Raw genomic sequence first — 20,237 nt, 5'->3', positions numbered from 1 at the left:
CAACCACATTCAGTGGGTAATATCGCCAATACTTTTTTTAACCACCAACCACACAAGTTTTCCTTTCTGCATTAGCTTGAGATCACTGATGTTTTCGCTGTTATTTAACTCAGCTTTACATCCTTTACACAGTCTGTAACTTATTAACGATCCTCGTGATTCATCAACGTCTCACCGGTTCAAGACATTTTTCTCTTTCTCCATCTGACTATTTGACTAAGAAGCCCAGTCTGATGGGCAGACCTTATGGAACATGAAATAAACATCAAAATAACATGAAAGACTGAGAGATGCAGGGCTCAATGTGAAGCCCCGCTCGGCTTGACAGGGGGGGTTCAGTAACGCCAACGATGACCACTTAAACTGAGCTTTCTGCCGCCTATAAAGACGATCACAGAGACTCGAAGCAGGGAGGAAAGATAACGACCTAAAATTTAAATGTATGATGAACTTGGCGGCCTGTTGGGAAACGCTGGGGACCAATTTGTTGCCTAAATGGGCATCGTATTAGGGCCCATTTGGAGCACGATGTAAGCAGCACATGTAGGCAGCTAGAGAGGAATCATGCTAGATGGTTAAAATAGCTGCAGGAACAAAAGGACCCAATTAAAGTGAGCTGAGGTGTTGTTGATACGGCAGGCACTGCAAACACAAAGGAATTAAAAGGTCATTTGCAAGGTCATTACAGGTGGAGTACTAAGACAAGTGAAAACTTCAGAATGTTCTGTTTTTTTGTTTTTAAAAAAAAAAGAAAATCTCCAGTTACTCTGGATCAACACGGTTGGTTTTCTATGTTTTTCATCTAATAAATAATCCTCCTATCGCTACACTCTTTAAATTCTCCTTTCTGCTTGATCATTATATGAGTTCAAGCTCTAAAGCAAAGTCTAACAGTTTTTCTTGAAAAACTCAAGCTTGTTGTGTTTGTGATGTTAAAACCAAGCGGAGGAACAGGAGTCAAATGACACAAGCAGACCCAGAATTGTGTTGAACTGCTGTCACTGGTGCATCACCACCAATCTGTGCCCTTCACCCAGCACCATTTCTACACTTTAATGAGGACCTGGACCAAACTAAGCCCATACATAGGAGCCACAGAGGGAGAGCAGTACGACTAGTTTCACAGGCCACTTATTAGGGAATAAGATGCAAAGTTTCGGCACCGATCAAAGTCAAAGAGCTCTTACCGCGCCTGAGGAGCTGAATGGTGGCGTGACGTCGTCCATTACCATTTTCAACATAACAGGAATAATTCCCCAGGTCCTCCTCCTCTATGGAGCCAACAGTCAAGGAAATCGCCACTTCCTGCTCGCCGAGATGCTCCTTGATGACCCTGCAAGGCCAACAAAACAAGACTGAAAACTAACTGAAGCATCTGCTGTGTGTCTTTCTTTTATTGAAACAGTGTGTCTGAGTGCGTCGGTGTGTGAATGGAAACACAAGAAGAGGCCACGAACTGCCCTCTGGGCGGAGGGTTTCGCTGCTGTGGGCGGATGAACTGAAGGGACAACACTTCATGCTGTTTTCTTTTTTTTTTACTCTGCACAGAAGAAATTAATGTATGAGGAATAAAAATCAATATGGGCTGTTCTTGTGATGCAGTGGTGGTACTAGAGCGGGGGTGGGGGGTGGGGGAGTTTCAAATGCTGGCAATCAGAAGAAAATCTTTTTATAGTGGATGCCATGGAAACAGAGAGCGGGAGGGAAAGTAATATTCCATAAAGTAAATGAGTGTCCCCTGCTGGGCTGCTTGAGCCTGATGGAGGAGGAGAATGTGTAGATAATGCTCCCTCACACATCTCTCACACGCGACTTACACAACACACAAGTACACTTTGAAGAGCTGCAAGCACAACAGTGAAACAGCTCCTCTCTGTGCATCCGGTTGTGTATCCTACTGCAGTGATAGCAGAGGATACGCAAGGCTTGAGAGGGCAGAGGAGGAGTGACCCTGGAAAACACCGAGCTTTTGAGTCGGCCGGCTCCACATAAGCAGCGTGATGAGAAGCTCCACCAGTGGTGTTTGAAGGCACGTCACAGGCCGCCTGAAGCAAGTGCAAAGACGTCCTCGCTGTATCTGTAGTTTCCTTTGAGCCTGTTGCGCAGTGGGCTGGTGGGCTGTTGGGGTACACCAGGAGGGTAATAATGGGGAAAAATGATGTCTCTCTGGAGAACGACAGGCGCTTTGAAACCTCCACTTTCAGAGTTCTCACACGATTGCTCGAAATCACTGTCATGAATAATGACCGGCGCTGCTCAGAGTGAGTCTGAAATAGGCATGTTGAGGACCTAACGAAGGCGTCATTGTGTATAAGCGAAGGGCAGAGATACTGGAGGATGTTACACACACGCAGGAGAAGGCAAATGTCAGAATCTCATCCGGAACCTGCGTGAACCCTGATGGAGGCACGGTGCGCGGATACCTTCCACATTCCTGATGAGCTTTAACGCTCCGCTGAACGCATGTTTGTAAAACACAACCAGCATGTCCGATAGCATATCGATCACCTTCTTTATGATGCTAGATCACACTTGTTTTGTCTCATTTATTCCTTTCTACACACTATCCTAATGCTAGGCCATCCATGAAACGATAACAAGTGCCTCGTCCTGCTGGCCAAAAATGAGAATTTATAGACTTGGGTTACCATAGAAATGAGCTTCTCCAGATCAATAGGTGTGGAGCTGAGCAAATAAATGTGAAAGTGAAGCGGAGGAACGCGGTTTGTCTCGAAGCTCAAGTTTGTCTGGTGATGCATTAGTAATAAATGTGTGTGGGTGCCAGTCTAAGGAGGAGAGGCAGGCCGACAGAGCTGCTGCATCATCCACGAGGCGGCCGTGGCTGCAGGGTGTGCACAGATCTGTTCACATGAAGTCCTGCTTCTCCTCTCCTTTCTGAGCCATGGCACCGGCTGGCTGCATGGGAAAAGGCTTATGGCAGCAGTATTGGCACCGGCGAGCGGGTGATCAGATGCATTATTGATCCGCTGCGTGAAATATTGGGATGAATTATTGGAAGGATAACCCCTCGGTCAGCGAGCGGGAGACGCCTGCTGTCAAGACGGTGTTTGTGGCTAAGATGAGCTTCCTGGGTGTATCGCTTTGGATTTTCTTCTTAGTGACTGCGAGGAGATTTCTTAATATTTCTGTCTCCACCTCCCCCCAGCTCTCCCCCACCTGAACCTCCTCCTCAGCTCCCCGTGGCCCATCTGCATGCTGCCATAGGTGGGTGCAGCCAGAGAGATACTGACAGTGGCGGCGGTGTGAAAAATGGCGGTTGTTAACCATCTGACAGGACCGTCTCCCCAGAGCCGAAGCCTCTCCAAACAGACCTAATGGAAAACATGCACGTGCACCATGTGGGGAATGGACTTGTTTAAATGTGCTCCGCCAACAGGAAAGATAGAGAAATATTAGTCTGTTCCGAGCCCGAGATGTGAGGCGCGTTGGACAAACTGGACCTGGATGGAAATGGAAAGAGGGAGAAGACGACATAAACAGCGTGGGCTCCGCTTCAGCTGCACAAACTCTGTGATAAATAATCGTTTGACCTATGTGACAAAACCCACCCTCAAATTACACAGTTTGAATAAACAAGCAAATAATGTGCTGACGGATTGAATGAATAATGATTTATTAATAACGACGCCTTCATCTCTGCGTGCTGTTTATATCACAGAACAATGCAACACGCACACCCACACCCACACGCACACACACAGACACCAATGGAAACCCAGCAGTGGCAAATAAATCTCTGTTTCTTCTGCTTACGCAATTTGTATTTAGTAGGCAATGAACAATGCCTTTATAAGATTCTTTATTGCATTCTAGTAAAATGATCCACGTGCAATTAACCCTGGAACACTCACGGTGGTGATTCTCACTCACGTGACGGCGACTGGTGTGGGAGGCTGGGCAGGAACTCTAATTTCAACATGACAGTGTGTTTTTCACCCAACATTTTCATGGATTTTCATGTTGCGGTGGATTAACCCTGTAAAAGCTCATTACGCAAAGCAGGCGGATTCCAAGCGGACTTACTTGATGTCACTTTCTTGAAACCTCTCTTCGTCCAAGTCTTCTATGAACTTCTCTCCCTTCATCCAGTAGATGAGAGGGCTGACATCGCCGCTGTAGCCGAAAAACGCCCGGCAGGTCAGGTTCAAAGCGTTTCCTGCAGGGACAGACAACGTCCTGCTGTAAATGACTGCTCCAGGAACGAGGATCATTAAAAGAGAACAGCTATTTATATTTGACTCGCATCGGAGAGAAATAAGCATATTTATCCTGTACTGTCCTCCATTATATGCCGTGACAGAAAATGGCTGGAATTCAGAAGCAGAAAAGTGGTGAGACAATTAAGAAAAAGCCTCCACAGCGCGCGACGTTACGACATTAAACCTGGATTCATTACTGCAGCCAGTGCAGAGCTGATTAGGAATGTGGGGAAATTCTACTAATTCAGTCAAAGGTTCGTTAGACTTAATGCAGAACACTGATCTGAAAGCAGGAAAACATCGCTGGACACACGAGGGCACCCAAGAGCTTCTCGTGTGTCCCTGGAACAAAACACGGAAGAGGTTGATTTTCTTTAGCGCTGCTGCTGCTGCTGCTGGGTAAAGAGGAAGGTCAGGAGTCAACAACTGCAGTTTGCTGAGATTTGATGCGCGGAGGAGAAGAAATTGTCAGCGTGGAGTGTTTGCTGTGTTCCGTGAATTGATGAGTTTTCTCTAATATGGGATAAATTCCAAGAGGAGAAAAAAGTTGAGGCGGTAGGTATCAATTCTAAAAATTCTTTTTCCGATAATGGCGATGGTGTTATTATGCGGCGGGTGAGAGAGATTAGAAATTCAAAGTCGTTGTTGATCGAGAGCTGTAATGAGGAGCGAAAGCACTTTCCTGCAGTCTACATGTGGTCATAGCAACAAATCGAAGTGTTTATTATGTGCTACATTGCTTCAAAGGTGCATTTCACACCTCGACAGCATCATTCAAAGTAATAATGCCGACTCTTAAATGCACGACTCCAGTTAAAGTCTGTTGTCTGCCAGCATTTTCACCAGGACCAGACATTTTTGTGCATCCGTCCTCGAGCACGTGTGCACGTTCCGTGTTTTCTCCCTGCACGCAAGGCTGCTGAGCGTAAAGAAAGCTCTATATATTATATATGCAAGTTTACTTTATCTTCTTCGGAAGCCAACATTTGCAAAAAAGCCGGCGGCGCAGAAATCATGCAGCGCTACCTCTCGGTGAACCCGTGGCAACATGTAAACAACACACAGATGAGGAGCGCTCATCACGCAGCACCGACGGTGAGTCTATCTCAGAGCCGACGCCTCCTGGGAGAGCCGGAGCTGCGCTTGGCTCCGAGGCGTGTGAAGGGGAAACAGGTGAAAAGCTGTTCCTGTTCTCACTGCAGGATTTATGAGGGGCGCGAGAAAGACGGTGCTGGTGTCCATTAATCCCTCCCAGTCTGTGAGTCTGGTCTGGGGGACCGGGCTGTCTACTCACAACTCTGCCTCAAACGTGACCTGTTTGTGTCCTCACAGGAAAAATCCATCAGTCTTTTACTGACTGGCTGCGCGTGTTTGAACCAGCGGCGTTTGATCCTCTGCTTTCCACGCACCTGCTGCACGAGAGATGTTTAAAGGCGCGGTGGCTCGGGGAAAGAATACCCAGGCATGAAGCGTTTGTGCTGTTAGTGAAGGGCGGTAGTTGACATTTTCAAAGTTCAACAGCCACTCTCTCTCAGACTCCACAAAGACTACACACTGTACTTACAAAACAGGACCCCCCCGTATGTGATGGCACAAACTGTACAAGCCGCTCACGCTTTGCCGCAGTGCTCAGTACAGTAGAGCGATGGCGCAGGCCAAGAATTGTGTAAAAGAATAAAGAAGATTAAATGTAGTTGACAGCTGACGACTTGTATAAGTCCCCCCTCCCAGCCCCGAGTGTTTAACCAACAGATCAATTACCAACAGGGAACATCATGCTGCGGGCAGCTGCTGTCTGAAAAGGACGTCTCCACTGAGCTACCCAGGAATCCCAGGAAAGAGTTGGAGGCCTCATGCTGTCTCGCTCTAATGACTAATCCAAGTTCAGCATTCACCAAAATTCCCCGAAACACACCCACGGAAACCTGTTTTGTCACCCACGGTGAAGACGCCATGTGAGCAGCGCAATCAGCCGGGCCTGTGCAGCAAAAAACATCTTTAACCCAACTGCTGCCCCAGAATCTGCAGGGGGTGAAGAAAGGAAGCCGTAAGCACGAGCCAACAAACCAAGTATGATGTAAATCAGGCAGCACGCCTATTGTCTAACAAACACCAACACACCTGCACATCTGCACTTTTACAATCAGTACGATCTGCATCTGAAAAGCAGTTTAAAAAGTACTTTTTCAAGTCGTTGAGGTTTAATATATAGATCATTATAAAGAATGATACATATGGGTGGGGGTTGAACAAATCCATGTAATCTAGATGATTGACAAACACCCTCTGGCTGCGATTTGGTCCAAGCGCTCGATGCAAATGAGGAGTCGGACCTCAGCCTGAGAAATCCTTCCACGGAGACCGATTGCAGTTTGCTGATAATGACACGTGGGTGGAGGACAGCATCTATTCAAAGGTGACGCTGTGGAGAGCAGCGCTGTCCTCCACCTTCACAACACCTCCCTCTCACAGAACTCTTTCATCTGGGTCTCTAATGCGCAGCTGCAAAAACTTAGCAAATAACAGGTTTAGCAGCCTAATGGACAGAACCGTTATAAAGGTCATACTTCTCCAACGCACAAATGAAAGAGACACATGCTCATTTTTTTTCCCAAGGTTTAGAAATGCAGGATTTATTAGCGCTTCAGCGTGTGTGCAAAGCTAAATTAGCCATTTGCAGGCTGCTTCCTTAAATTTTGCCAACAGGACGGTGGCATCAATCCTGTGGGCTAAAGGACGCGGTTGCACCCCTCAGAGATGTAAGGCTGGAATGAAATGATGTGCCTGATGTTTAAAAAAAACAAGAAGTGCCCTCTGATGTCTTTCAGCATGCTGTGGCAATGCGGCGATGTCCATGGCGTGCCAGGACCTACAGTGAAGCAGGTTCAGACAAGAATTAAATAGATTTTTAAGACGACAAGTTGCCCACAACAATCATTTGGCAAATGCTGACTGCTGAATTACCCAAATGCCCAAGCGAAGGCGATTATTGGATGCACTTAAAATAAGTGCTTTCATATAAAATAAAGTGATGAAGATTAATAACAAGCTCCTGAAGAAATGTGGAACTCGACTGGCAGCAAAATAATGGGATCAAGGATTAGTTTCTGCTCAGAATGAATGAATGAACAAACAGTGGTGCTGGAAAAGTCATGCACTCATGCAAAGTGAGAAAAGGGCTTGGTCCATAATAGAGTTCCTGAGAGATGAGTGTCGATTGTCCCTGAGTGCTTTTTTTGGGACAATCGTAAGAGACAATGGGAGGGTGTTATGAAACAGCCACACACACAAAATGTTTGATGTTCCGAGACATGTGCTCAGCATTGTTCTCTTACTCCTCTCTTTATAAGGCTTGCATCATTATCATCAGCTTGACGCAACAAGCGAAGAGCACGTCGGCGCTGTCCTCTTCTTGAACTGCTTCTTGAACTCAGCGCTTCTGTTGGCGTTGCTTTGTCCTGCACAAGCAGGAGGGGAGGCGCCGTGATCTGGCACTGACATTTAGGCTGCGCCGGACTGCCGCGTGGCGTCTAAGGACTGGAAATAATGTGAAACATTCTGTCCTGCTTTGATGACAGATACTTCAGAGACACCAGTCAAAAACTTTAGACTTTTGGACTGGAAGGCAGATTTGAAAATAATAGACTTTAACCAGTAAGAAGAAGTAAACGGACAGTGACAAAATGCTTTGAGGAAAAAATGCGATAAACATCAATAAATATTTTCTTCCAGCAGATGATTTATGGTTTATTACTAACGCTGCCCTACCGGGGCTGAAACGGACCGATGTGGTCAGTGACTGATAATCGTTTTTGAGGCCTGATGTTGCGCAACATTTCAGCCCCGTTATCCAGAAATCCTGTCGGCTCTGTCACATTTGTGAAGCACGGAGACGAATGCTTCGGAACCATGTCACATCATCAATAGAAATGCCTTTCCGTTAACAGTCTCAGGTCACAACGCGGCCCTGGCCATGTCTACTCTCCATCGTTTCAGGACCAGATTACCTTCTTTCATCTTCTCAAAGACTCTGACTGGAGAATTGGAGGGAATCTGCAATCTGACCTTCCTGCTGCCTCACTCTCTGAGTTTACATTCATGAAGGCCAATCAATTAAACATTGTAAAATATTTTTCTTCACCAATGGAACAGTTCTTGAGGTCAGCAACATTTGCTGTTTCCTCTGGGATCAATCGTCTTGAAGAATGTAGCACGTGTAAACCATGTCCACTGCACTAAAGGTTCTTTTCTATAGATTCTGTCTCCTTTACTAGATAGATCCAGTCCAAAAGCTTGACTGTGTTTTGGAACCTTGTTCTTCTGCATTTACTTTGTATAAATGAACAGTTTTCACCCCTTAATAGAACTAATATTAACAATTTTAACAGTTAACACATGCATTTCCTCAGCATTCATCTCAGTTTCTAAAGAATGTGCAGAATTGACAAGAAAAACTCACAAACAAAGCACTCGGAGTCCTCGCTCTGACACTTGAACTTTAGCTCTGGGTTCTTCCATTTGTCTCAATCATCTTTGAAATAGTCCTTTACGCTGAGTGGAGCCCACCGAGGGGAAAATCATCTGGTTGGACGGGATTTAGATAGACGCCCACCTGTCTCGCAACAAGGAAAAGTCTGTCTGGTGGGATGGAACCAAGACTGAACTGCATAGCTTTTAATTCTGAGCATCATGTTTGAGGAAAACAGACGCTGCTCAGCACCTGTCCTACACCATCCCTCCAGTGTGTCACGGTGCTGACATCATGCTGCGGGGGTCTTGTTCAGCAGGTGGGATGGGGAGATAAGGGTCGAGGAAAGCTGAGGGCAGCAAAGTTCTTAATGAAAGTGTGATCCCTAGATCTCAGGCTGCTGAAGGTTCACCTTGAGTGCCAAGACATCGCAAAAGTGTATCAGCGAAGGTCCCTGAGTGGACCAGATAGAGACACGACCTGAACCCTGTCCAGCAGCTGTAAGAAATCAGCAAAAAAAGAGAAAGAAATCCTATGATTTTTTATATTTACATTTCCCTTCCTCACGAGAGAATGTTTGATTCTTGCCTTTATTTTGGCATAAGGGCAATGTTAAAGAAGTGGAAAAAGTCTGAGAACCTTCCAGCTGTGCTGTACTCATAAATGAATGATTCACGCTGAATTACCCCCATAATTCAGATGGATGCATAGTGGGAATTAAAGAAAGTGTAACCAAAGTGCGTACTGTGAGCAGAGTCAGGCTTCAAAAGAAACTGATTTGAAACTCAGCACTCCACGCAGTTCCCCACTTTTCTTGCGTCAGAACATTATGGCAGAGAACCATTATGTTTAAATAAAATCAGAGCGAACGTTTCATTTTCACAGGGCAGGCTAGTTCTTGCTTTAGCTCGGCAGAAAATGCTTGTTTGTGCATGATGATGTGGAAAAAACAGAGATGTTCATGGGAAGATAAAGAAAATCTAGTCCTGTCAGTCATGATTGTCCCCCCACAAGGTGTGAAACAGGCAGAAAACACGTTGTAATCCATTCACAGCACATGAACAAGAAAGATAAGTAACCACGGTGCTGTAGAGTGCGCCTCCTCATCGGGTTCAAATATTGCTGAGAGGTTGATCCTGTTTCAATAAGACAGGCTACCACGTCACGCAAGTGATGCTGTAGTGTCACTTTTCTCTCCAAAACTCCCCCTGACTGTTTGTTTTCCGCGGGGATCACGCCTCCGTCTGGTGCTGTCGTACATCACACGAGGGACCTGTCATTTTAGTCACCAGAATTTTGACGGGTGACAGCGAATTCTCATCCCAAAACCCTCACCCTAATCAGGAATCTCCCGCCCGTGCACACATGTCGGGGGAGGTGTTGATGTCTGTTGGACAAGTTGTATGATAAAAGGGGGACTAGACCTGTCTCACCGCTACCCGAGGCCTGAGATGGCACCTGACCGGACTTCTTTATTGGCTGAGATCAGAGCGAGACCGAACGTCACCGTTGCTCGTACATGCGTGCATCCCTTTAAATCTCTGCTTATGGAGGTATGAAATTGAGGTGCATCCATCTGCGTGGTGAAAACTGTCTGCATTGGTAAAGAACTGGGCTAAATCCCCACTGAAAGTCGCACATTGTGAGCCCACGTTTTTCCGAGTCGGCAGGAGCAAATGGAGGCTGCCGGGCCCTTATAGAGACTGTCACTCCACTCTGAGACCTGAGAGGCTTCTATAGAAAACTGCAGTTGGAGAGGCGTGTTTACTGTTATCTGTGTGTATCAGGAGTCGAGTGTTAAACTCAGAGAAGTCCTTTCCCTGTCCGTCAACGTTCGCTTTCTTCGACTGCCTCCACGTTGCTATGACAACATCTACTGTGCTGGATCGGAGCAGCTCTGCGGGGCCCCTGTCAGGACAGAAAACAGGCCGACAGCAAAGACAGGCCCAGTGCCACATTACAGCCTCGGCGGACTGGCGCTGATCACAGACCGGGCCGGTTCTGAATGTAGGAGGGATGAAACGAAAGCCCGCGCGGACGCAAAAAACAAAAACAGTCGTACAACCAAATAAACCTTCCACTTTGATAAATATATAAGACTGAAACAATGAGCATGGTCTTAAGGCAATTATGCCAGGCTGCAGGTCAGTTTAAAGTCGTCACGGGGAAGTGGAGCTTAGAAGAACAGAGGAAGAGCATTTTAGAGGATTTGGGCAGAATAAGTGGAACAATGAGTGAGGGCAATAACAACATGAAAGAGCTGCTGTAGCGCAACCTCAGCCTCTCTCTCCTCTCTTCTAATATCACCTCCTCTCCAGAGACAGCCTCTTAATTACCATTACAAGCCTGAGAGCTTTTAACAGAGGAGGATCCAGCTTCTTGTCCTCTTCGTCATTACTTCTCCCCTGTTTATTCCCCTGATGATCCATCTGGGAGGCATCAGAGTTTAATTACAGGTAGAAATGCCGGCCTTTTTATGGACAGGTGGCTGTCCCCTTGCTTTTATCTCTCCTTTTGTCGCTGATCGTCGCTTTCTGATGACATAATCAGGGCCACGTTGGTGGCAGCGGAAGGAATTAAGGAATTGTGCAGCGATCTGGATAAAGCAGCAACTCCATCCGGAACAATAAAAACTTTCCTCTTTCCTGTTTTTAAAAACACTGTGACATTGTTGAGGGGGGGTGGAGGGGTGGGGGGGGATAGCTGACGCAATCCTCATGTACTGTGGCATTCTGTAATTGAGACAGTAACGACTGTCTTGCTCTCTTTGTCACAAATGTTTTAGGGTTCTTGCATTTCTGTGCCAGAGGGTCCGGCGGCCACGTTTCACACTGCTCTGTTAGGACGGCAAAAGGAGTGTATAACATCTCCTAAATGACACTGGAGTCATCCCTGCGAAGTTTGGACGGGTTTTTGAAAAAATAAAAAGTTTTGCAAACGAAAAAATGCACGACAGCATGAGAGATAAGTGAGAGGAAATGGTGGGGGGGGGGGGGGGGGGGGGGGGGGGGGGTTAGCTTAAACACATGCAGGGCAGGCATGCAGCGCATAAGAGAGGAAAAGGGAGCTGTAATTGGCTCCTGTCCGGAAGGCTGGAGGCCAATTAAACGGTCCAAACTGAACAGTCAAAGAGGACCATCTATTTAATGAAGGACTCCAGAGAAGCTGGACTGCAGGCACTGACCCACTGACCAGAATACCAACTGAAGCCAGACTAACTTAATTAAAACCAGAGCTCATTTATTCGGATCACTTCATACCAGCTCAGACCATCTGAAATTTACCCACACACCACAGTGGGATTACTCGCACTGGTCTCGCGGTTCCCGCCGTCATTATCACACAGAAAAGAGGAACAATGGTGCCTGTGAGGGACACACATCCCACCAGATTAGGAGCGACAGCATGCTAACACACTTGCCGCAAGGATGTTTCCTTTCTAGGAACCTTCAGATTTATTCCTACCAGCATTCTGTCAGTGCATCAACTTGGTGTGTTCTCATGGTTTTTGATGGAAATATGGGCTCCACACGCCGCAGCACAACACCTCAGCACGCCGTTCCAACCCTGAACTCACAGGGACAGTTACAACACCTCTCCTGGTCAGTGGGAGGACGGCGTGTTTCTACATGCGGGTCTGCAGCTGCAAACCCCTCATGGATTTTAGCTTTTACTTCAAGAGTATGAACTGATATGCTGGCACACAGGCCCCGGATCAGTGCTACCTGTCCAACCACTTTAGTCTAAACTGTTGACCATTTGGTAATAAGCTTCTTGTATAACCTACCTATGACATCATTCTTGGATGCAGATCTCAATGAATCCAAGATCTGGTTTAGTAAAAACGTTCTCAAATAAATAAAAATTCCATGTATAGACTCTACTGATCCCATTTGTCTGTTTATTTAGTAGGAATGAACTTTTGATACAGCATTTTTACACAAACCAAATATGTACCGTCAGCACAAGAAACTATTGTTTCCTTAGCTAATTGCTTGTAGTAAAAGGCACAATTTTCTTTTCAGCCTTTTATATACCGGTAAGTGTTGTTTGTCCCTCCCGCAAGTCGAGTGGGTGCAGAAGATTTGCATTTCTATCGTGGAGTTCAGCACAGTGTGGATGAGAAAACAGATCCATGCAGTCAGAAATGGCTGGTGCCTCTTCCACGGCTAAGAGTTATTATCATTACAAAAACAATAATTATTATTGTTGGTCAAATAGTGCCAGCACCCGGGTCACCGACAGCAGAGATGTTAATTCTGTGAGAGCAGGGGGTCATCTCTCTTCAAGGGCAGGCAAAATGTCATTTAATGCCCGTGGAAGCGCTCGGGAAATAAATTAGAATTCAATCGCACAATTAGAGCTGACCTTTTACAGCGAAGCACATAGAGGGCAACATCGATACTGGAAAAAACAATGGAAGCTGTTATGAACTGACCCTGAAGAGGCTCCGAAATCTCTAGTTCAATCTTGGCCGTTGAGAACCTTAGACACGGTCGTTAGACGGCAAATAGGTAAACTCACAAACCAAGAAATAACCTGATAATAATAGAAATAATGATGATGATGATGATGATGATGATGTTACATCAGTTCTGTTTACTGGAAGCTGATTTCCTGCTACACAAACTCTCTGGGGCTCACTCATACCAGCGGCTTCACACACCCACACACACACACACACACACACCCACACACACACACACGTGTTGCTTTAAATATGGAGGATCTAAGAAATTAATTCATACCACTTCTCTTTCATCTGTCTTTCTATGCAATAAACCCCATCCTCCCATCCAGAAGCAGGAGAGACCCCCAGTGTGTCTCTTTTATCCGTCAGATACGCCTCTCCTCCAGTTTGGAGCTAACTGCTCCGGAGGTGTGTTCATCCAGCTATCTACTGCTTATCTTCCAAGTATCGCAATGACCTATTTTTTTTCCTTCATCAACCGCTTTTCCGTTCATAACCCGTCAGGCTTCCACTTGCACACAAAGGGGCTCTCATCCCTCCGCGCCTTCTGTGCCGCTGCGCCTTATCACACCTCGGGCTCTCTGCTCAAACTCGCTCTGTGGTTTTAGAGGGTGACCCTCAAAGCTCAACGCGCCCCATCAGCTGCTTTGGGCCTAAACCTGCGCACCTGCTGACCTCTCCCTCTCCTTTGTTCCCCTGTTTCTTTGCCTCTTTAACACCTTCACCACCAAACGCAGCAAGAGCAGGTCAGGTAATTTCAGGCTGTCTGGGTGTGAATGCAGATGGAGCTGCAGCCTCACGGGGGGTGCGGGGGGGTGCATGTGGATAAATCTGAATCAAAGCTGACAAATGACATGTACCGAATGGGCTGGAGACACAGGGACGGGGACACTGGAGGGAGAAGAATGTTTATGTGCTGACACAGGCTGATGTCCCCCGGTAGCGGCTCAGCGCTGGGATGATTTCACTCTGGCAGAGCCCCTCTGGGAGGGTCAGCGTGCTGCTTCCTAAAATAATTTCAGCCAATCAGAGTGGCAGCGAGGGAACGCGCTGGGACGTTAATTGCCGTGATGATTTCCTGTGAGAGGGTGGCTGTGTTTGATTCGCATTTGCAAAGAACTCGACGGAATATCCTTTTATTAATACAGGAGAGGTGTGAAGCACTGCGATGTCACTCTTTTCGCATCCAAAGATTAATACATAGAACTTGAAAAATATAAAATATTGAATTCAAAAGCCAAGCTCTGGATGGCATTTATGCCTGGGTGTTGATATTACATTTCTGATGCTGGAATTGATGTGGAATAGCCAATATGGATACAAGAGAGAGTCCATCGCCTGAATGTGAGAGCTTCACTATGGCAACAGATTTGTCAGTGATATTATAAGATTAGAAACAAATGTAGCAGGTCCTTGCGAATTAGGATCTCGTCTATCGTTTTTGACTGGACTCCATTATAAACACAAATGGAAATAATTTGAATCCGCTCACACGTCCGCTCCCTCACCACAGTGTAAATCTCTCCACGATGAATGAGGACCGCTTCATCGTTCAACGGTGATTATTACAATAGAAGTTGTGCTTTATGGTGGATTAATTTATTCCAGATAGGAGAAGGTATCAACACCAAGGGTCAATGCAGTAATTCATTTCAGAGACAAGTGGCCCAGAGATGCACTCAGAAAAACACACGGGGTGCAATCATGCACCAGAGCATTTGAGCATGTCTAAATGCACACGCCTCATATATCCATAGGCCACGTTTGAAGTGTACCCTTAACAGTTTTTTAAAACAGTTTCAAGATGATCCTTCACACGCGCGTCTGGCCAGCTGGCTCGCTCAACACTCATTAAACAGATTAGATGTCGTTTCAACACGTGGGCGGGGGCTGCTGCGTTCGTGTGCATCGGCAGGGTGGGATTTCAGAGAGTCTGTTCATACAGTGGGACCTCTACTTATGAAATCAATTGGTTCCGGAAGTTGTTTCGTAACCTGAAAATTACGTAAGTAGAGACGCGTTTTCCATGTAAATGCCCTAAACCGTTGCAAGCCCCCAAAAATTTGGATATAATTTTTTTTTATAAATCATAAAAATGCATCAAAACATGGAACAAATACATGTTACAATTAGATTACCGCACAATAAATGTAGGAATTCAGCGCAAGGCTTCTCCAGGAATAAAATGAACTTTATGACAGGCTAATCTTACATTAGCCGTCATTACTAGCAACGAACGTTAACACTTGTGGTAACACCGCCAACTAATGGACAAACATACGAACACCCACAATATGTCCCGAAGGCGACGCTGGGATACACACAAACCTGTACATATTGACGTCCCTCCTAGCCAATGGGATGACAGGAAGATGCTAGGCGACAGCCAATGGCAGAGCAGCTACAAGCAAGTTTGCGTTCGCTAAACTCCGTGAGCTGCGAGTAGCAGCGGTAGCGTATTTTTTCCTTTTGTATCCTGAAATTTCTTTTGTAACAAGAGGAAATATTTTCCCGTTGAGACGTTTCGTAACCTGAAAATTTTGCATGTAGAGACGTTCGTAAGTAGAGGTCCCACTGTATTTTGATGTCAAGGTGTGCAAAGCCTGTCGCGATTATCACTGTGGTTGATGAAAACAGTTTAACCATTTGTGACATATTTTCAGGGTCATCCTGACAGACAACTGTGGAAGTTCTTGTATTCCTGAAGGTCTCTGATTCGGAATTTCGAATGACCGTCAGGCTGAGATGAACAAAGAGAAAATCTCACAGAAATAGCCTTCAAATAGTGTGATGGCCCTGGCCAACATTAGGGCACGGTGGTTTCTCCTTGTGTGTGGTTGGGTGTTCTGGTTGTGTTTCAGCGGGTTTGGCGCCCTCTGCTGAAGGTGCTGGGCGTGGAGATGGTGTGGCTCCCTGATTGGCCTGCACCTTTAGGAAGGGCTTAAAAGAGGCTCTGAACTTCCTGCTCGGGCTCCCCCTGAGTTGCAGCCGTGACCTGCCACATGGCCTTTTTCTTTTTTTGTTTGTTAACTAGAATAAAACCTCTCTGAAAATGCAAGGTGCTGCTTGGATTTCCCCTTTTCCTATTTACTTGTTGTGATCCTCACGAGCTGATCATAACAATAGTGTCTGCAATCTGCTTATTCCATTCTCTTTGGCTCGACTGCTCCATTTATTGGAACGGTTTCCAGCATTTTAACTGGCTGTAGTGCTCCGATGCCAGAGGAAAAGCAGATTTCCCATCGTCTGTAAGAATACAGGTATTCCTGGTGACGGGTTGCCATACCCACGTGGGCTGGAAGCTGTGACTGACAGCTCCGTCCCCGCAATGCAGCCAGAAGACCTGTGATCATCTTATCTGCCAGCCAACGGCGACGCCTACAAACCAACGGTGACAAGGATTTGATACGCAAATGGAAGCGGAGAGACAGCAAGTTGAATTTGGCAATTTCATCGTTTATTATTATTCTTATTTTTTTCAAAGGCAGCTCTAACAGTTCTTAAAAATGATAAAAACACATGCACAAAACAGTGCTGGTGTTAATTCCAGGGCCTTTGGATACATCGCACCCTCACAGTGAATTCTGGGCTCCGTCATTTGAGTTTCAGCTCTTCCAGGTGTCTTTTGTGTTTAAACCAAAATAAAGCATTTGATGATCTGAAGTGTGGCCTCCACCGCACTGCTGCACCTCCTTTCTACGCCACATCAAGGAGGTGCAGCAGTGATTTATTTTGAGACATCTATACAGCCGCAAAGATGCCACTGACTGTGCCGGTATTGATGTTTTTGGTTTTTGTTTGTTATTAAAAAACTCATGGAAAACTGTGAGCATGGATCTAAAATGGGGATAATAAATGTTTTGTTCTCAAATCCACTTGCACCTAAATGTCAGTGGAAACCCAAGGTGATTTAAAGTCCCACTGTAATAAAGATTAAAAGTTAAAAAAATAAACAAATATCTTAAAATACTCAGGGGAGCATAAAAATTCCCAGCTGTCCTAAATAAAGCTGCTTTATCGGACCGATTATTTAATCGTCCACTTATTATCACCGACCCCCTAGTTTGCCTCCTTTCCCATCCTATTAAGTGCAGCTTTTAGCCTGTATGGAATCCTGCCGCAGAACTCCCTCAGAATGCTAATATGCTTGGCTGATGTGGGTTAGGACTTAATCCTGTAGAAATGATTATCGCTGCCTAGCTGGAACTTCTCCTGTAGGATATCATTATCATTCCGCACCCCCCCCCCTCCCCCCCACTGCACTGCATCATTCCCACCAAGACAGCTGCAACACTTGAGGAAAACTAGAACAATCAAAATGAAAATTATATATAGCATATAGGCTAACACCCAACTGGGAGATTGGTTTCCCTTTGTGTTGCAATGTCATAGTCACGTGCAGACACGAATTTGTGTAGCTGTGTAAGAGAAGTCGACATTAGTAAGGCCAGTAAGGCTGGGCATTTGTAACCGACACAAATCACATGTCAGGCAGGTAATTCTGCAGTGAGGTGTTGGCTACAGATCCACTGGACTTCCTAAATCAGGTTTAATCTTCCAAACTAAAGCAGCTAGCTAAGGGAAGCTACAGCTGACGTAGTGCCCTGTTCAGTGTCATTTCTCCAACTTGTTTTGTTTTGATTTGATGCAAATCCTATTACAAAAAACACTGAACGATGTCACCCGAGATTTAAAAGTTGTACAGATTTCTTCTCTGGAATAACCAGCAGATCACCCTCCTTTGATCAGCGTCAGCGTCATATTTACCCCTTAATGCCAAATGAATCCCTTTTCCCAACGCGAGCGTATCTGACTTGCAGCATATAGAAGGAATGCTGTTTACAGTCAGGATCATTTAGGCATTTTAACTTGTCCTCGGAAATCAAAATATCCACAGACAGCTAGTCCATATGAATGTGTGTATGTGTGTGTTTGTAAGAGAGCGAGAGGGATAGAGAGAGAGGGTACATACGGTATATGTAATAAACTAGCTGACAAAGATATTTGTGTCGCAAAAGACGTCAAAGGGGAATTATGCAGCTCTGGAAACAACGACTGAGCAAACACACATGGACTCATGTAGGCCACAACATGAGATCACACATGGGGATGCTGCAGCCACATCTGCCGCTAGAACCCAACTGCAACCATTAAACCCCAGGCCGAACCTGAACGCACTCTCTCAGTAATAATGATACAACTTTTAGTTACAAATACAAATACCATTAGAGAGAGAGAGAGAGAGAGAGAGAGAGAGAGAGAGAGAGAGAGAGAGAGAGAGAGAGAGAGAGAGAGAGACAGGTGAGCTGTGGAACCTGTGCTCTCCTCGTGTGGGATGGCCACATGTCCTATGTGACGGTGACTAATTTCGATATTTCCTTTTTGAGGACAAGTTGTCGGAACGTCTCCCTCTCAGTGAACCGACATTATGCTCCACACACTGCGCAGATGTTCTCAGTCTGTTTCACTGTTAAAGGTCACAGCTGCCAACGCACCAAAGGTCAACTTTCCTCTAATAAGAGAGTGCGGGCGATCACAAAAGCTACTGAGTCGATCGCAAAGTTGAGATAAAGCAGGAGACAGTCATTAGCGCTCAGGATCATTAGCTCGCCGTTATTATTTCTGCTCTTTCGGGCCACGGTGGGTCTGTTTATATTTCTGCGCAGGGAGCCCTCTTGTGTGTCAGCGTTCGTTTCTGACTGATGAAAAAGTTGGGGTTTTATCTGTCCTCCAGCTTTTTAATGGGAACATTATTCAGATAGTGAGATGTGCTTACACAGGCAGCTTTACAGTGTTAGAACAGTGTGCTTGTTACATAATGATGCCTTTGCATGCTGCAGTAATTTCCCTGTATAATCACCATCGGTCCATCGCCTGCCGGGATACGAAGCACCAAGTTCAGGACATATGCAACACAGAGGTTTTGCACAACAAGTCCGCTTCCGCCTTTTCTCATACCCCATTTGTAACGGTGTGGTTTTTATGGCTGCGTATTTGCATATTCTAATTGAAGTTCAATTCGGAAGAACTGCCGCGGTCGACACCGACAGACTAATGAGTTCTCACAAGAGTCAGACTCCGATGGCAGCAGGCAGAACTGGACAGATGGTGGGAGCGGCGGAGGAACCGGAGATTACAGGTCACGACGTGCGTGACAGTGTGTCATCGTGATCTCCATCACATCCGAAAGGAAATGTCGCGACCGCTTCTATTTGCTTTTGTGTTCTGCCACATTGTTATTTATGTTCTTCAATGGCCGATGATGCGGGTGGTGATGGGAATGGTTGGAAGGTTCTAATTAGCCTCTTTTCCTGCTGCCCGATAGAAACAATCCAGATTCTTTTGAGATATGGAAAGTTTAACAATCTATAAGTAACAGCTTTCTGAAGGGGTGAGAGATTCTATTTCCGCTTGTTTCATTTTTAGAATAGAAAAAAAGAATCAGAATTCTTCTCTGCGGCTCTTATGTGGCGCTAACGACTCCTGCGTAACTTGGCAATAGACTTTATGTGTGATATCCAACGTCAGATTTGTCCAGATAATGTGGCTGGAAGTCAAACTATGCTGGCATGTATCCACTTGAGTCTGACCCCAGCGGCCTCGGCTCATTACAGCTTTGAGCACTGACGCACGCTCTATCACGTGGAGAGCTTGTTAGCTTGTGTTAAATTCTTCCCTACTGGCAGAAATACAGCTCCTAAAACACAGTATCTGCTTACGCTGAAGCCTGGACAACTGATTAAGATGCATTTTTGTCGCAGGAAGACTTTAACGCCACCTTCCTTTGCGTTGGTCAGACGCCCCTTTAAAACAAGTGCAAGATGTTGCTGAACCAAGACAAACCTAAAGTAGAACAGTGAAATTCGCCTGGTAATTTCCGCCGCTGCCGCCGACATGGAGCGGCGTGTTCGCAGCTGCACATTTGCTGCCTGTTTCAAGAGCCCCTTCTGTATCTAAAGGGGTTATTAATGGCAGAGAGAGTAGTGATTAAGGGAGTAAAGCATGCTTTTAAAATGTCTCTTCTTCTATTGTTTAATGCTAATAACACATTTCAGTGGTTAAAGGGAGAAGCAGAGGG

At 45.8% G+C, this 20,237-nt stretch overlaps 1 protein-coding gene across 4 annotated transcripts in view; it reads right to left on the bottom strand.

Annotated features, from left to right (window-relative positions):
• The window catches only part of il1rapl1a (interleukin 1 receptor accessory protein-like 1a), a 115,372-nt gene that overhangs the window by 7,345 nt on the left and 87,790 nt on the right, over positions 1 to 20,237 (bottom strand). For all 4 annotated transcript variants that reach the window (XM_029836572.1, XM_003961804.3, XM_029836585.1 and 1 more), the window contains exons 7-8: positions 4,045 to 4,177; positions 1,188 to 1,333 (exon numbers count right to left, since the gene is read on the bottom strand). In XM_029836572.1, coding sequence (XP_029692432.1) covers positions 1,188 to 1,333; positions 4,045 to 4,177 — 279 coding nt within the window. The remainder of the gene's footprint in view (positions 1 to 1,187; positions 1,334 to 4,044; positions 4,178 to 20,237) is intronic.

This window comes from Takifugu rubripes, chromosome 1 (genome assembly GCF_901000725.2).
Source record: "Takifugu rubripes chromosome 1, fTakRub1.2, whole genome shotgun sequence".
Taxonomy (NCBI): domain Eukaryota; kingdom Metazoa; phylum Chordata; class Actinopteri; order Tetraodontiformes; family Tetraodontidae; genus Takifugu; species Takifugu rubripes.
Note: the sequence above shows the minus strand (reverse complement) of the source record. Positions and strands in the feature narration are given on the sequence as shown.